Below are 18787 nucleotides of genomic sequence, written 5' to 3' on the forward strand. Positions count from 1 at the left end.
CTCTGTACTTGGCACAAGTGAGATCATTACTGGAATCCAGCGTCCAGTTCTCATGTTCACAATTTGAGAAGGATGGTGATAAATTGGGGAGAGTTCAGAGAGGATTCACAAGAATGATTAAAGGTTTAGAAAACCTGCCTTCCAATGATGAGCTGAACAGACTGAGCTCCTTGAGCCTAACATAAGAAAAGGTGCAGGGGTGACTTGACAGTCTAAATACCTATATGAGGAACAAATATTTAATAATGGACTCTTCCATCCAGCAGAGAAAGGTCTAAACACAATGCAATGGCTGGAAGGTGAAGTTAGACAAGTTCAGAGTGGAAATAAAGCATACATTTTTAACAGTGTATTTTTCTAACCATTAAAGGCAAACCAACCATGCTTGTGAGCAGAATTTACTCTCCACAGATGCGATCACAACACTACTTGAATTTTACTAAGAAGTAGACAATCTGGCTTAGAGAGCAGTAACTTTAATGCTTATAAAGAGGACATAAGACTGGGGGATTGGGAGATCTCAGGGTTTCAGTAATAGAAGAAGGGATTTTTCATCTTTAGGTTATCAGTTTACAGCTATCCAACGTTGTACTGATCCAACATGATGACAGCTCCATATACTGTATGAAATGAGTTGGCGTTCTTAGACCAGCAATGAATGAACAGCTCTCAGGATCACAAAATCACTACTAGAGTTGTTAAGATTGCAATCAGTCAAGCATACCAATTACTAAGTAGCTAGACCCAGGTTTGATTGGACACGAAAAACAAAATTCTCAAACCTGGCTTGGAAAGGAGACTTTCAAGCCAAGAGGTATCTATTGTCCAGGCAGCTTGACAAAGGTAGCACACCTGTGCCGTATCAACTCAGTCCCATACACAAATGCTAACATTCATTAAATAAGGCAGCTAGAAGTGAAAACTAAAGTTCTATTGTTCACTTACAACCAGATGAAGCAGAAAGGCAGTTGCCCTAGATGCTGCTCTGCAAATATGCCTCAGAATTGGTCCTTACATTTGTGTGCTCACTTAACCCTGGCGTTTAGGCCAAGAGAAGAGCCAAACTGCCAAAACAGAGATGATGCCAAATTTCAGAACCAGGCCCCCCGTCTGTGCACTCAGTACTTGTTAATGATACCACAAAGCAAACAGAATATTTAGAACAACATTCACATCATTCGTTTGTTTTATACCTACTTTAGAAGGACACAATCAGCTTGAAACTACTCTTTTTAATTAACTAGATTACAAATCTGCTCTGTATGTCCCTCTGCCAAGGTTTGTGGTTTTAGTTATATTCTCCTATTTAAGATTTCTCCAATGTTTCCACGTAAAAAGGCCCATATAAACACTAACTCGAAAAAAAAATTAAGTAACTATACACAGAGTGCTACTGACCTCATCAAGATCAGGGCTACACTGTGCAAGGCATTGTACAGGCACAGAACAAAACATGATCCCGCAACACAAATTTAAGTTTACTTTTAAAGTGGAAGTTGACTTGGGAAAAGTTTCCTTCCCCAATGGAATGACTTTTTAAAATTATTTCTATTGCCCATTTTTTCTTCCTTTGGCTAGTCTCACTTAAAGGGTGACGACAATGTGAGGTGTTCCAGATTATCCAATTTTTCCTCCAGCTAATGTCCTTTCCCAAGTTCAATCACTGCTGTTGCTACTTCCGTCCCCCTAAATACCTATTTCAGATTGCGATACATACACAAATGCAAGAGATAAAAAGATCTCAACTACAGAAGGACAACTGCATTGTGTCTTCTACTGCTCCAGAGCAAAGAAAACTAACACCCTATTTCCAGACTTGTTCTGATGTCAAAGGTGGTGATGTGGAAACATAACAGAGCCTCACTAATTTAGGCTTCAGTAAACCCCCAAACTTGCTGTATATATTCCACTTCTCTCTCCCCTACATTCAAAGCTGGAGGCTTCTTTCGAGTTTACCACCATCTAGGTTTCTGTTTACAGTTGTGGTCACAGCAGAGGCACAGGAGCAACAGGGAGATAAAGTCTTGGTCCAAAATATAGGTTTTGTAAAAATAAGATTTGTTTACAAGCTTATTTTTATATAGTTTGTTTATTTTTTAATTCCAAAAGGCAACTGTTGATTTTAAGACTAATTCAGGAGCCCTACATCTCAACCACCACAATACTGAATCTGAAAGCAAAACCCATCAAAACAAGAGTGAAATTGACTTTTGTCCAACTTGGAGAAATGCACAAAAACAGAAGAGCACAAGTAGTGAAAAGTAAACTGGATTAGTTTTGTTCTCATCAGTTTCAGTCATCTAAGGCATTAACAGCACAAGTGATTTGTTTACGATAATTGCAAAATTGACAACATTCATCAAGAACTTCCTCCTCAAACCACAAAAGCAACACCAATATTAACATATGGAGTAGCCCTATTTCCAGGCTTTTAGGGTTGGGATGGAACCTATAGAAATATGATATCTCCTAATTGTCCCATGGGAAAAGTGATGAGATACATCAAGCGCATCTTAAAGATCAATAATCCGCAAACCTCACTAAATTCACACTAGCTTTCACTGCATCCATTTAGAGTCTTATCTACACTAGGAAAATTGGACCTATAAATTCACCCTGGTGCAGTTCTGTTAGTGGCTGTGGAAATCATAGCGTAAGCAGGCTTCAGGTGTTTGCCTCAGCTGCCGCTTGTAGTGGTAGCACGAGTAGTGAATTACAAGTCCTAATATTGCCAGTTCAAGTGCAGCTTTTCGGTGATTCAGTGAGGATCTACTGTAAACAGAAATATCACATTGAAAATCCATTTTAAATAGAAAGGGTCAATGTCTTTGAAACGCAAAATTAAAAAATTAAAGTGAGCTTTTTTGGGGCATTCGACAATGTACTGTTTTGTATGATTTATTAACTCAATCACCAGTGAAGTATCACTATGCCTTACGGTTTTCATTTAGCTAGCTAAGCAGACAGCTGTAGTGCAGACATAGTAAAAAAATGCTGTCAAAGTATTTTCATTCAGTTTAATGCTGCACTGAGAATATGCATTATAGTTAGACAGGAGATGGAAACTCTTCTGGCATATGTTAGTGGAAGAGCTGTTGAAAGTATGAAATCCACTTGCTTGGGGATAAATTTGTGGGCAAACATGTTTAACATGAATACAGTAACAAAATATGAAAAAAGGGATCCTTTTTATACAAGCCCAAATAGCATTAAGAGATGCTCATTTACAGAGCTGATGATTCAGATAGAATTTTAAATTTGCCTTGTGTTTTTCCTTATGTTCAGAACTAACACGTCTTGCTACGACCATAGTATTTCAAACACCACACACTACAAGATAAGAATGTTTACTTATGAACCAACACCAAGAGGGTAAAAAAAGTGGGAATCCCATCAAAATGGTTTCTATACCAAAGGTAAACAAGTACTTAGTTGTTTCTAAAACTAATAAAGAATGAGAATACAACACTGTCCAAGGAAATTCAGGGATCCATTTACAAATAGAAAGCACAGTAGCAATCTGAGTGAGGAATATGGACAAGGAAAACCTATACAACAGAGTCCCCAAACAGAATAGGGGGAAGACAGTATTCAGTTACCTACTTCCCAAAAGTAAAAGTTTTCTGCAGACGTTGTTCTTTCCATCTGGTACAGGAGAACAACAGGTCAGGCTTCCACTTCTGATCAGCAACAATTGATGCCATAACACCTACTAAAACTGAACTAGAACAGAATGTATGACACCTCAGATAGGAAACATGAAATACTGACCACAAGACTTAGTAAGTGAATGAAGAAGGAATAGTTTTTCAAGTATTTTTTTATTTATTGTATTCTAAGCATTTGTGAGGGCTGGAGCCCTCTGACTGATAGGAGGCAAGGAAACCTATATAAAACTCTAGGGGTAGAGGATGTCAGACACTTATTTTAGTTCTCTCAGGGGCAGCAGCTTTTGGGAAAGAGACCAAAACATACTTTTGTTGTTTGTTGAAATCTCCTAAACAGAACAAACGTGCTCCCACCAGCACATGTACTTGACATCAAAACAGGCTACTGCCATCTTCTTCCCAAACCTACAAGGAGATTTCATGCAATGCAGCACAAAAAAAAAAAAAAAAAAAAAAAGAGAGACCAAATCCAAGTAACAATTGCTTCTTCATCCTCCAATATTGGGAAAGGGGGCGGGGATGGTATAGAGAAGAAATGCTCACAGCTCACCAATTCAGATACTAAAATGGACATACATCAAAAAGCCATCTGCCCTTAGCTATATTGCTACAAACCAATCTAAAGATATATTCCTCATTAAAAGGAAAAATACAAAAACTAACAGAGACTGGAAATATCTGAGAACTCTGTTTGATTGAACAATATTAGCATTGTGAACCTGCCTGAGGGACTAGAAGGAAAGGATGCAGCTGGGTTTTCTTGGAAATTGGATGCCAAAGATTTTGAAACAAAGAAGAATGATTCGATAAATGTTGAAAGATTTTATTTTTTTAAAATCCATGTTAGAAGACCTACAACTTGAAGCACACTATTCTCGCCATCAGCAGGAATTAAGGTAGTCTCTTCACCTGACACAGACAAAAAATATTACCTTTCCCCCTAAATTTAAGCTGTTGAACTGGAATCTCAGGCTGACTCACACTGTCTCAGGAAAAAAAATATTAAAAATCTGGATGTGTTCAAGTAACAGCAAATGACTCTTCTACCCACAAACTGTGGGTTACAGTTAACAGGAAGTCATTTATTCTTTGAAGTGAAGTCAGCTGGGAAGAAAAACACTTATTTAATAGTACAAAAGGAATCAGCATCTGACAATGAATAGCAAGTAATTTTACTGTCTTGATTTTAGTGTGGAAAGGAATATTATGAATGCAACTGGTTATATTTAGCTGTTTAGGTGTGTAATACTACAAGCAACTCTGAAAGAATCTTAATGTGACTTACTTCTAACTATGAACCATTTCTCACAGACAAGAATCATCATACAAAAAAGTATTTTTTATTGTAGTAAATAAAACAACTCCCAGGATGACCCCAATGCTCTTTTATTAGAGAATCTATTAGATCAGGGATAATTAATAGGTGAATCATGAGCTAAATCCAGACCGCCAGACTGTTTTGAATGGACCCTAAAATATTTTTAACTATCATTATTATTATTGTTTTATTTTTTCTGGAGTCTGGACCTGGACTATAATTTGACCAAATTTGGACTTTGACAAAAATAATTGTCTACCCCTGTATTAGACAGTAGTACTGTTCTTCAGTCACTTTACTTTTGAAGAGGATATTATCCTGTAGGTCTGGCAAAAGTTAAATATATCTTTTAGTTGTAAAATTGCTGCTAATACAGTAACTGTGAAAGTGCTTAAAAAGACAAGAGGCTGAAAAACATAGGATTACATGTTAGCAAGGGAAATCAAAGCCTAAGGATTGTTGATTGTTTGAAACTAGCTCAGGTTCTGGCAAAGTGCATCTGACATAATAGAAAAGAACACTGCCTAGACTCTCACCAACCACAGCATATTTCTCTCCTCAGACTTTGCTCTGAAACAAAAAAGACCCCAAAAGCCACAAGCCTTGACTAAAACTTAAAATCAAATTAGTATCTTCAAGCATTCTATGATAATATCCCATAGGGATGTTAACAGAACTCCTCGGTGGAGTGTACAATATATAAAAAGCTGCAGTTTGGCATTATCAATGAAAGTCCTGTTTTTCTGTCAGTAACAGGGAATGTTTTCCTTGTAATAGGCTTTCCAAATACTTTCCATCTCTTTTCTTAAATACATATTTTGGCCACCACCAGATTGACTCAAACTGCTTCAGTTTTTTCTCTAACACCTACCTATGCATATTAGCATTTCTAATGTACCCATCACCATATTATCAAGGCCTGAAGAAACATTCTACCCTGAGCAAAGGAAGTAAGGAATTTTTAAAAAGGTAGGGAACTCAGGCCTGTTCTGCACCATTAAAGTCAATAGTTTTGCCACTGACTTTGAAGAGCACAGGATAAAGTCCTGCATGAATAAGAATGAATCTTTAAAAGACACACACACACACACACACACACACACACACACACACACACACTCTTCTTCTTCCTCCCCCCGCTCCAAATATTACTAGTGCAACTATAACCTGAAACGGGACTCTGAAAATGGCATCACGAGCCATCACACCATGTTTGTTCAAGCTCATTGAGTCTGCAGCAAATTTCTTCCAGACTACAAGTATAAAGATTTTTTTAATTGCCTGCTCCGCAAACCTGACAATTAAATAAAGCAGTTACATCACAATTAAAATAGGTTTAATAATTTGGCTTCCAGACATTTATATTGTGTAGCACCTAAAGCCACAATCAGACTAGCACGCACTATGCTAGGCACTGTATAGACATAAAACTGACAGTCCCTGTCTCAAAGAGCCTCAGTTTTCTAAGTGCCACCTCAACTGAAAATGGCTCCTAAATAAACCAAAAACAGACTTGTCAATCCCCTGAACAGCTAAAAGAGCTTACTAGGCTCCTGGAGGCCTCAGAAGGACCCATGGATCTCCAGTGAGCCTAAGGCTGGCAGGTAGGGACGGGGGCTTACTGTAACTCACAAGCATGGCCAGTGATCAATGACCATATTTCCCCCCGCCCCATAATTATAGTATATGAGCACCCTTTAAACCGTAGTGAATTTATCCTCAAAACACCCCTCTGAGGTAGGGAAGGACCACCTGCCATTTTACAGAAAAGGAAAACTGATGCACAGACAAGTTAAGTGATTTAACCAGTGCCACACAGGAAGTTTGTGGCAGAACCAGGAATTGAAACTTCATCTCCCGAGTTCCAGTCCAGTGACTTTACAATCTTTCTTCCAGACTTTCACTGAAGGGAGAGAGTTCTCGATGCCAATCTCAGAAGGACAGAAACTTTCTTGCTCCCCAACCCATGTTTCCATGCCCTTGGTTCTCACCTTCCCCTTCTTCTTTGCACAGCAGAGATCCAGGGCAAATACCAATCCTTGTGTTACTGAACTCCCTCCGCAAGAGAGGTCCATGACTCCCACATCCCTGCAATACTCCTCATTTCTCACCGCACAGGTCTAATTTCCTTCAGCTCCCAAACACTATTGAGTTTATTGACCCACACCTCTGGAACATAGGGAAATAACTTGTTGGAAAGCCATTCCCAGAGAGTAGTTATCAGTGATTAACAATCAAGCTGGAAAGACATATCAAGTGAGGTCCCGCAAGGATCAGTTCTGGATCTGGTTCTGTTCAATATCTTCATCAATGATTTCACAGGGGGCACTGAGATCCAGACAACTTAAGGCTAAAATTAGTGGCAACCTTCAAAAATTCTTTTTTAAATAGACTTGCTAACTTCATATCAGAAGTCTGTGACAGAGTGATAGTCAGAACCCAGGTCTCCTCTGAGCTCATCCATTCCCTTAACCACAGGGACCTATTTTTCCTGCAGTTCCTTTCCTTATTCCTAACACTGCTAGGCAAATGTGCCTATATGTCTCATGGCTTTCTGTATAGGTGGCTATGCAGGAGTAGTCCCAGTGTATGGTCAGCACAGCCTTTCTGAGGCTCAGCACGGCTAAATGGATATGGGTTGGTTCTGTTAAATGAGACATCTGGGTTCTTGCATGTGCCAGGAGTGATCTTATGGGACTTCAGCAGGATGCTGATCATAGAAGATTAGGATTGAAAAGGATCTTAGGAAATCATTCCACCACCTCTCTAGATAACCCATTCCAGTGCTTCACCACCCTCCTCGTGAAAAAGCTCTCCTAATATCCACCCTACACTTCTCCACCTGAAACCATTGATCCTTGTTCTGTCATCTACTACCATGGAGAACAGTCTAGTCCATCCTCCCTGGAAACCTCCTTCAGGTAGTTGAAGACCGCTATCAAATCTCCTCTCACTCCTCTCTTCTGCAGACTAAACAAATACAGTTCCCTCAGCCTCTCCAACTAAATCATGTGCCCCAGTCCCCTAATCATTTTCCTTGCCCTCTGCTGGACTCTCTCCAATTTGTCCACATCCTTCCTGTAGTAGGGGGCCCAAAACCAGACAATACTCCAAATGTGGCCTCACCAGTGCCAAATAGAGAGGAATAATAACTTCCCTCAATCTGCTGGCAATGCTCCTACTAATACAGGAGCTAGCAGCTGCTGCCTGGCCCACCTCCGAGCTGGGAGCTATGACTGGGCAGGAAGCAGGAGGCTGCCGCCCACCTCCCCCCAGAAGCCGGGGGCTGCTACATGCCTCCCATCTGGGAGCTGGGACCAGGTGGGAAGTGGGCTGCTGCTGCACAGCTTCCTCAGAATTCAGCAGCTACAATCCGCCTCCCCTTTACTCTGTTTTTCCCCGGGTACCCCCTGCCTGTGTCTCGCGTACCCCCAGGGGTTCGTGTACCACAGGTTGAGAAACTATGCTCCAGATCATTAATGAAGATTTTGAATAAAACCGACACCTGGGGCACTCCATTTGATACCAGCTGCCATCTTGACATCGAGCCGTTGAACACTACCCGCTGAGCCCGATGATCTAGCCAGCTTTCTATCCACCTTATAGTCCATTCATCCAACCTATACTTCTGTAACTTGCTGGTAAGAATATTGTGGAAGACCATAACAAAAGCTTTGCTAGTGTCAAGGTATATCATGTCAACCGCTTTCCCCACATCCACAGAGCCAGTCATCTTGTCATAGAAGGCAATCAAAGTGGGTCAGGCATGACTTGCCCTTGGTGAATCCATGATGACTTTTCCCAATCACCTTCCTGTCCTCCAAGTTCTTCAAAATGGATTCCTTGAGGACCTGCTCCATGATTTTTCTGGAGACTGAAGTGAGGCTGACTGGTCCTGTAGTTCCCAGGATCCTTCTCCTTCCCTTTTTCAAAAATGGGCACTATGATTGGAAAAAGGTAATCCGATGCACCTATTTTCATGATGTTTAATCTCATTCTTGGTAGATTTTAGAGAGGATGCTAAATTCAGTTTTAAAATGAATGTTATTTGCAACTTTAAACTGGTAAAACAAATTCCAGTGTGTGGAGCTACAAACACCCCTACCATGTATCAGCAGCAAGGCCGGAACACTGGAACTTCAGAGCCATACCGTAGCCCTCTATCACTTACAGTAAAACACACTGCAAGTAGACTGCGTGACTATTTGCAGGTAACCATGTAGTTAGAATTTCTACATTTAAAGTTCTGCATTCAGTATACGAAAATCCCTTCTATGACTACCCAAAATACAATAAGGAAGGAATATAAGAACTTTTGAACTGGTTAAGGAAGACAACTGGCATGAACCATCACCCACTCCCCTAACTAAAGCAATACACTTTCAGATTTAAATAGTAATCTCCTTTTCTGCTCCCAACAGGGACACACATGCCTCAGTTTCCTTCTTTCCCATCCTTTAATAAACTTTTCTCCCTACAACACCGCTGTCTTGGAAAAGCCTGTTGTGAAACACAAAAGCCTTTCTGTTTATGCCCTAAGATGACTCTGTTCGAATCTCAAACTGCATACTAAAAGGGGGTGGCCCCACACTTGAAATCTGCAGTGACAAGGGTCTAAGCAAACAAGTTGAGAGCTGCAGGACTCCATGACAAGTTCATGAAAACTGTGGTGGGAGGAGGTAGGAGGGTGTCTGAGAAGGGCTTTTTTCTGAGCCAAGCAAACCCGCACAAACAGAACAAAATAAAAAACAAACACCATTCTGGTCCACCAGGAAAAACCAGCAGCTTAACAGGAAAGAATTACAAAGCTTGTACTTAGATTGTAAAGTCATTGGAGCAGAACATTTTTTGTTCAGTGTTTACACCGCACCTAGCACATGGTCCATGAATAGACCTCCTAGGTGCTATGGCAATACAAATGGATGGACAGAAGCAGTTCTTCAATTTTGCAGATAATCCTAGGTGTTCCCTTTTATCCATCATTAAGTCCTTGTAAGAGTTTATGCTTTTTTAGAGGAATTCTTTCTTTGTCTTTAAGGCTGGAGAACAAGATAGGAAAACTGAAGCACAGAAAGGTTGGGAGACTTGAGCAAGGTGATACAGCAATAACTCTTCATTTTAAATGAATCAGTAATTAATCTTAAACCTAATTGCACTGTTAGCAAGTACAAAAAATTACATACCATATATTTGTACTTATAAACATACATTTGTTCCACATAATGTGTATGCCTTCCTGTTCTATTGATTTGGATTGCTTAGTATAGGAAGGCTAGCATACGATTATATATAGTTAAACAAGTTAAGATTGTCTTGCGTAGTCCTTGGGATGAAAATTAAAATGGAACCAAGCAACCAACATCCCACAAACTATCCCTGTGAACTCAACAAAAATAAGTTGTGAACAAATCTGCAACCTTTAATGGGTTTACCAAATACATTACCAAAACTGATGGTCACATTTGGATGAAAGGACTGTTTGCACACTGTTGTAGGATTTGTCTTTTCTCTCGATAGAGATAATATAGGGAATAAACACCTTAGGGTAAGGAATTCCAAAATCCCTCCTCCTTTTATTGTTGGTTTGAGTATTTCTACGGCAGTTCTATGTCACTTTGTCCAAAACATTTGCTACTAGCTATTAGATCTACATTATGAAACATTTACCGTAAACAATTTTAAAATGAAGTTAAGCTCAGAAAGTGTTTTGCATTAATTATGAATTCACAGGTCGATAGTTTATATTTTCTTATAAGAATTTGTTTAATCAAAGAAGCCTCCAAAACCATTTATGAAGTGGACTGCTGGAAGAGTTTATCAAAATTCTGCAGTTGAGGGGGTGGGAAGAGAACATTAGATTTCCATTTGGATGTGGTTTACAACTTGTATTTCCAAGTACAATTTAAATATGTGGATGGCAATATGTCATCACAACTAGAGGTTAGGACTCTGGTTTGTCCCCCCCTCTGGTACCAAGCGGAGCTGCCGATGGGGTAGAGGGAAAAGCCCATGGCTCTTCAGCAAACCCTCCCACCAATCTAGGAGTGAGCAGTACTACTTTTGGAGAGACAGTTATCCATGCATGGAGCTGAGCTATAGAGGAAAACAAAACAGAGTAATGTTTAATTCTCTGAGGTGCAGGGCTCTCACAGACCCCCAAGGTAAAGTAGTGATGAGTCAATGGAACCTTCAAACAGGTGACAAACCTAGGGAAGCAAATGCTCCTTCCTATGAAGCTACATAGAAGTGTCATTTTGTTTGTAACTCTCCTTTGTCTTCCCTACTATACTACCTATTTTAGGCACGTAACAAGTTGGTAACAGACTTACAAACACTATGCCTTAACCGAGCATATCAATGAGTTCCTTTCCGTTTTGTGACTTACAAGTAAAGGACATGTTGGCTTGCCTCTGATTTTATACTGATAGAAATGTTCTATTGTTTTTAGACACTAAGCCAAATAAGTTGGGTTTTTTTTAAATTAGAAAAGAGGAGACAATCTTTCTGCCCTAGAAGTTCAAGATATCATTAGCTTTCACAGCAAATTATATCTTTATGTAACAAGTCCATGCAAGTGAATCTTCTCACTGGATAAACACTCAACCTTTTTAAGATATATGCACATTCAAAAACGCAATGTCATTTTGACTATAGTTTTAGGTTTATGTAAGTATCAATATAAGCCAAAACTGAGATAGCATCTGACTAATGTCTTCCTTCTTATAGGTAACCTCAGTTGCTAATTCTCCACATTTTGGGTCATACTAGGTGGCTTCATATTACATCACATCACATTTGATCTGCTACAAGAGGACATAGCAAAATCCAAGTTCACCATGGTACAATGCAATAGAAACAAGAAAAAAAAAAAAACAGCATTAAAAAAAAAAAAAAAAAGAGAGTCATACCCATCGAAAACTGAGCTACTTAATACTTGACATGAGCAAGCAGATATACAGGAAATATAGAGCCCACAAGCAGCAACAAAGGACTTAAGTTATGTTGGGTTTGTAACACTATTAGTTAACAGTCCCTCTGCTTAACATCTGCTTCACCTGTATATCATTTAGCTATTTTCTTTGAGGCAAATAGTAAAAAGTAAGTAAAGCAATGAATGGACCAATATTCTCTCTTTCTTTCTTTCTTTCTAACAAGCAAACTCCCAGAGGTCACCTTTCTGGGCAATACACACTTTTTCAGATCAATACATGTCCTTAACTTGAAATCACATGTAAGAGCTCCAAAATCCCAGTTATTATACAGCAGCAAATTTGTGCACGTTAACACATTGCTTTAAGAACTAATTACTTGAGTACAGCTGTCAAATTTTACTTTGTTTTACTTGGGAGTTGCCTTATATGCTACACATGCAAGTGTTTACCAATTGCTACTATTCTGAGGTGTGAGGAACCCAAAAAGATAGCAGCTTACTGCGGCCCCACTGCACACTCTCTTTACCTAAATACTTGACTTGTATGAATGATCTGAAAATGTTAGCCTGGATAAGCAAAGTAGTCTAAAATGAAATGGCAGGGTTCTTAAATTATTGCATCCACAAAAATTGTCTTCCATAAAGCTGGGAGCCCACTTTGCTAGATAAAAAACACTCACTCAGCAATTCGGCAAGTAGAGGAGTATGGTATATTACAGATTCTTTCAATAATAACTAATTAAATCCATCAGACAGAGATCAAGCTACTAAAAATAGATACAAAAAAGGACCTACAAACCCAATAACTAGCAAACAAAAGGACCTGGAGTTGTAAGTTTTCATTTGTTTTCCCCTATCAAAACATAAAGAGAAATTACCAGAAATCACAGGAAATATGGAAGTGTGAGCATCAATTTAAAAAGTTTTCAAAATAAGGGCATCAGTCTGACCCCCAGTCTCTAAAATTCACATGAAATTAGAACAGTGCCTAATTTTACATACAACACCATGTGCTACAATACCTAAGTACAACAGGAAGAAAAAGCTCAGCAATGTGCAAGTATAATGCTGGCTTTTGTCAATTTATTGACACCATCCTACAGTTAAGATGTTAATCAAATTCAATAGAGACTTTGCCCAGGTCAGGACTACAGAAGAAGGTCCTCAGGCAGACCCTTAACCTTATTATAAACAGATTGCTGCAAAACACAGTATTGAAAGTTCATTATAGGAGATGGAATTCTGAAATCTTACAGTACATGAAGTTATTCACCATTTTTATGCACAAAAGAGAAACATATCTGAATAACTGAACTGAGTGTTCCTCAGGAGTGGAACAAATAACCATTCACAGGTACCTTGGTCTAAGTGAAATTCAAATAATAAATGATTTTTACCTGTTCTGCGCCATAGACTGTAGCAAATTGAACAAACTCCTCTATCCGGACAAAACCATCCCCATCTTGGTCTAGGGCATCAAACACAGCTCGGAGACGGGGCTCATCTTCTTGAGAGCCTGGAGACTCATTAGTTAGGGGATCAGCCTGGCCAAACTCAGTATGCTGGCTCAGATTGCTAGAGGAATGGAAAGCAGGGAAGAGGTCCATCTCCTTACCAATCTGGTGAGTGAGAGAGAAATCCTGGGTACTTAAAGAAAGTGCCTCTTGGCAGCTTTGAGATATAGAGTCTTCTAGCTGCTTAGTCCAAGGGGAAGTTGAAGTGAGTCTTTCAGAGTGGCTCTTCTCCTGGGAGGTCTCCATTCCTGAGTAAAACTCCCCTTCTGCTTGCAGGCTTTTGCTGTTTTCAGGAAAGCTTTCTCCCTGGTTTGAGTCCTCTGTACTTAACCCAGCACTCCTGAATTGTAAATCCTGAAGAGATGGAGAAGACACAGCCTGATCCAGTACAAGAGAGAAGAACTGCTCCTCCAAGTCTGTGATCTGCTCAGAGACCAGGGCATCTTGTACCAGAGTAAGGCTCAAATCAAAATCATTCTCGGGGCAACCATGATGATTATCACCTACACCTGAATCTTGTTCCAGGTCGCTGATTGGGTCGTTAGTGTCTTGGTCCAAGAAGCCATTCCCCGGCTTTTCCATGCGGTATAAATACTCAATGGGGCTATCTGAGAACAACACAGGATCCAGCCTTGATAGCGTCAGCTCACCCCACATCTGCTCTAGAGCCATTGGGCCGCTATGTGCTTCGTGTAAAGCGGGCCCCAGCAGCAAAGGGGCGTCTGGGAGAGTCTCCCTCGGGAGCAGCACCAGGTCTGGGCCTAGCAGCTGCCCTCTCTGCTCCATGATGAGATACTTCCCAGTCTGCTCGGCCAACAGATGCCCCGTTGTCCGCAGCGATGCCCGCTCCGGGTTGGTCCCTGGATCCGAGACAGTCATTAATAAATCCGGCTCCATTTTCATCAGAAAACAAGCAAGGCTTGAATGTAAATCGCAGCAGCATAAAACCTCCTCTGCACAAGGGGCTGAGTTTATTTTTCAGTGATTGCTTTCCCCCCGTTTCCCCGCGGCTGGGCTCAGGTCTCGATGAGAGCAGAGCAGGGGGCTCGTTGCAGTGAGGTTGCTGCTCCTTGGATCCTCCTCTCCCAACCGGAGATGTGGGGCTGACATTTGCTTGCATCCATCTTCTCCATCCCTCGGTCCTCCTCGCATTCCCAGGAGGGGGCGGCGGCCCGGCCCGGCCCGGCCCGGCCCGGGGGGAGCAGCGGCTGAAGGGCCCCCGGGGAGGTAAGATGGAAAAGGCGATTGTCGCACCCAGGTACAAACCAAAGGAGCCTCAAAGGCAAAGACCGTCCTACCCCGGCCGCAGGCCGGTCACCCGGGCGCCCGGCGCTGCACACCGGCTCTCCCCGCTGCCTCGGGCACCCAGCGGCAGGCTGTCCCCCCGGCCGTGCTGGCTGCCCCCACAGAAGGCTGACGCCCTCGGCCTCCGCCGGGCCCTAGCGCTCCCCAGCGACGGGGGAAGGCAGCTGTTGTTGAGGGGTGCCGCTCCCCGGGTCCGTGGGCTCCCGCCGAGAGCTGTCCGCAGCCTCGGCTGTGCCAGCCGGCTGGGCGGGCCGATCCTCGGGGTGGGGCAAGCCAGGCTCCGCCTACAGCCCGGGGAGGGCTTTGTGTCTTCTCCGGCTTCTCAGGCAGGCTCCGCTCTCCCCGACCCTGGGAGAGAAGGGGGGAGACCGCGGGGCGACTGCCCACTCCCAGCCCGCTGCCGCCCGGGGTGGGGAGCAGAAGGCGAAGGGGAAAGGGGGGCTCAGCCCCTTACCCCTGCGTGGGTTGCTGCTCTAAGGGAGCTGTGGGTGTGCGCCCCCCCCCCCGGCCCTGCCGCTTTGGGGGAGGGGTGGAGCGGTGGGTGTGCGCAACCCCCCGGCCCCGCCGCTCTGGGGGGGAGCGGTGGGTGTGCGGCGCCCCCGCCGGCTGCGATTCTTTTTGATGGTGTCTCCTAAGCCTAAGAAGGAAGCGGGGCGGCGGCACCGTGATACAAACGCGCCGCCCGTCCGCCTAACACCAACGCCGCCTGCGCACCGTGAATCACCGAGTCCTTCGCCTCGCTCACCCGCCGCGCCGCAGACGCAGCTAGCTAGAGCGATGATGTCACTCACCCGCTCCTCCCCCAACCCCTAAGACAGCGCGAGACCTTGCAGTCACCCCTCCCCGCCGCCAGCGGAACTCGTGCGCGTGCGTGGGGCGGGAGACGGGAGGACTGGTCTGCGACACACAGTCGTGATAAAGGGCTGCCTTGCGTTTCCTGCCGGGGAGCCAGGCCGCTCGCGCGGGGCTGACACAGGCCTCTCAAGTGCATTGCTTACGCAAAGCAGCAGCGGGTCAGCCCAGCTGTGTTAGTCCTGGCGGGAGAGTGGTACGTGTTGACCGTCACCTGGGAACTGTTGGCAGCGCTCTGCCTGGGCTGGGGACAACGCCACTATGAGCAGCCCCAATAGTTTACCTGCTTCCTGGTGTACAGGGCATTTAAAGCATTAAAGCACGTGAGCATGGGGCCCGATGTAGACATTTACAGCATCAAAGAACGGTAGCAGAAGACTGGGGGGACAGGCCATGAGAACAGTTTTCAAGTACATAAATGTTGCAAAGGGAGGGAGGAAAATTGTTCTCCTTAACCTCGGAGGATAGGACAAGAGGCAGTGGGCTTAAACTGCAGCCAGGGCCGTTTGGGTTGGACATTATGAAAAACTTCCTGTCAGGGTAGTTAAACACTGGAATAAATTGCCTGTAGAGGTTGTGGAATCTCCCTCATTGGAGATTTTTAAGAGCAGGTTAGACAGACACTTGTCAGGGATGGTCTAATGCTTGGTCCTGCCATACGTGCAGGGGCCTGGACTAGGTGACCTCGTGAGGGCCCTTCCAGTTCTACAAGTCTAAATTGATCAGCATGAACCAATACTGGCAAATTAGAGCCCAGATTCCACCCCCATTGAGGGGTAGAGACTGGAGATGCCTGACAGATGCCATGGGGACACAACCAGCTTGCTCTTCTCTTAGTGCTATCTGTGGTGAACTGTGGGGCTCCAGCACCTGAGAGCCAATGCTTGCATTTGAACCCCCCAGGCCTCGGACATCCCCCAATCAGGGCAGGAGATATCCCCAGCTTCCACCAGATGGTGCCATTCCCCAGCTGCCCTGGGGAGGGGTCTGTATCTTCGCGGGGACCTGCCGCTTTTCTCCTCTTGCACCCTGGGGACTTTCTAGTGCTCATGGTGGCAGTTACCCTGGGTCTGGCCAGGCTCTGCTGCCCTCCCCCCTTGCACTTACCTGCTGTGCAGCACTTGCCTCTCCCACTCCAGTCCCACAGTCCAATCAGATCCAGCGCCGGCTCCCCCAGCAGGTGGGGTGGCCTCACCCCCCAGCCAGGGGATAGCGGGGCAGGGAGAGAGGAGTTCCTCCTCCTGGTCATCTGCAGTTCCCCACCCCTTGCCTGTCCCTGGGCCACCCCTCAGAGCCTCCTGCACCCCCCCCCCCCCAATCCCATGTATGTCGTAAGGGGCCTGCCGTCCCGTCCCCCCCCCTTGGTCCGCCACTGAGTGCTATGTTGGAGAAAGGGTCTGTTGACATCCCAGCTAGATGGGAAGGGAGTCCTGGTATGGAAAAGGTTGAGACCCATTGGCCCATTGCCTACAACGGTGACTTCAGAGAGCTTTCTTATGTTATGATGCTGTCCACCCTTTAATTAGCATCTGCAGGATTGGACTCCCACTCCCAGCCTGCAGGGTAGTATTTTAGCATCCAACAAGTTATTAAATATTTGTGTTCATGTAGCACCTAGGAACCTATTGTGGTAAGCGCTATCTAAACACCAACAATTACTTGGGTGTTATTTAATAATCCTTATTTTAGATTATAATTATTAAGGATATCTCACAGAATGTCACAACTGATGATGAGGTTACCCATCGCATCGCCCCAAGGCCAGCTCAGAATTTGGAATGCCGTCACAGCACCTATGCAATGATAGGGGCATCAAAATAAGCATAAAGCTAAATGTATCTGGACAAGACATCACTGCCAACTACCACATTAGGCAACTTGATTAGTTCCATATGCACTCCCTTAGTTCTGGTTGCAGGGTCAAATGATGGGACAAGATTCCCACTGTTGAAATCCTTAATCATTGTTGCATGTTTGGCATTCAAATCGTGCTCATAAAAGCTCAGCTGCATTGGCCGGGGCATCTTGGTTGTATGACCAACTCAAGTCACATTTTATAATCAGCAAAAACAAGGCATCCACATAGTGGCTGGTACTGACTCTATAAAGACACACTGAAGTCATATGCTTTCAAGTTTTACACTGATCCCAGCAACTAGGCAACATCAGCCTATGACAGAGCAAGGTAGGGGCATAATTGGCACACTGCTGTTAACCTCTTAACGTGCCTTGCTTCTAACGTCTTACGTGAAAAAATGAACTGCAGAAGGCAGGATACAACAACCTGCACTGGTCATGGACATTCTTAGCGGTCCCACATGAGACCACGTTTGCAGTTCTCACATTGGTCTGAGCTCACGTGTTTGCACGTGTTATGCCAGCATCACTATCAAAATTATGTATATTTTGTCAACATAATAAATGGATCATCTTAGTCACGTATTAATTATTTAGCATTAATAATTACATCAAGATGTTGAGCATTGATTGACAAGGTACAATTAATTTATATTATTTCATTGCTCTGAAGTGCTCATTCATGTAAGGATCTCAAACGTTAAACAGCAGAGTAGAGTGTGTGCTTCGCATTGCCTTTAATGATAAAAGAACAGGGTCTTCTTAATTTTCACAACACACCCCTGTAACATAGCTCAGTAGTATTCCATTTTACAGAAAGGTAATTGTGCACAACAGGGGAAAACGCACCTTGAAGTGAGGAATCCTGCTTCATTAGGGGAAAATAGTTTGCTAAGAATTTTTATTTAATTAAGTATTAAATGTACAGGGCTCAATACTGTAAACACTTATGTACATGAATAACTTTTCTGCACAGGGCTAGTTCTTATAAAAGAAGGTTACTTACCAGTAACTGCTGTTCTTCAAGATGTGTTGCTCATGTCCATTCCATTATAGATGAGTGCACGCCTCCATGCACAGTTACCGGAACTTTTTCCCCCTTAGCAGATCCAGAAGGGCCGGCTCTGGCGCCCCCTGGAGCCCTGCGCACATGCCGCGGTATATGAGGCATTGCTAGCCCTACGTCTCCTCAGTCCCTTCTTTCTGCCAACTTCAGCAGCAGGGAGGAGGGTTGGGTCATGGAATGGAATGAACATGAGCAACACATCTTGAAGAACAGTAGTTATTGGTAAGTAACCTTGTTTTCTTCTTCGAGTGCTTGCTCATGTCCATTCCACTATAG

The 18787-nt window shown here is 43.5% G+C and overlaps 1 protein-coding gene across 2 annotated transcripts in view; it reads right to left on the minus strand.

Annotated features, from left to right (window-relative positions):
* Positions 1 to 15480, minus strand: part of RAB11FIP3 (RAB11 family interacting protein 3) — a 184668-nt gene extending 169188 nt beyond the window's left edge. For both annotated transcript variants that reach the window (XM_067534049.1, XM_067534047.1), the window contains exon 1: positions 13315 to 15480. In XM_067534049.1, coding sequence (XP_067390150.1) covers positions 13315 to 14334 — 1020 coding nt within the window. In that variant the 5' untranslated portion in view covers positions 14335 to 15480. The remainder of the gene's footprint in view (positions 1 to 13314) is intronic.
* Positions 15481 to 18787: the final 3307 nt, after the last annotated feature.

This window comes from Emydura macquarii, unplaced genomic scaffold, assembly GCF_026122565.2.
Source record: "Emydura macquarii macquarii isolate MOO-44397 ecotype Brisbane River unplaced genomic scaffold, CSIRO-AGI_Emac_v2 contig_3374, whole genome shotgun sequence".
Taxonomy (NCBI): Eukaryota; Metazoa; Chordata; order Testudines; family Chelidae; genus Emydura; species Emydura macquarii.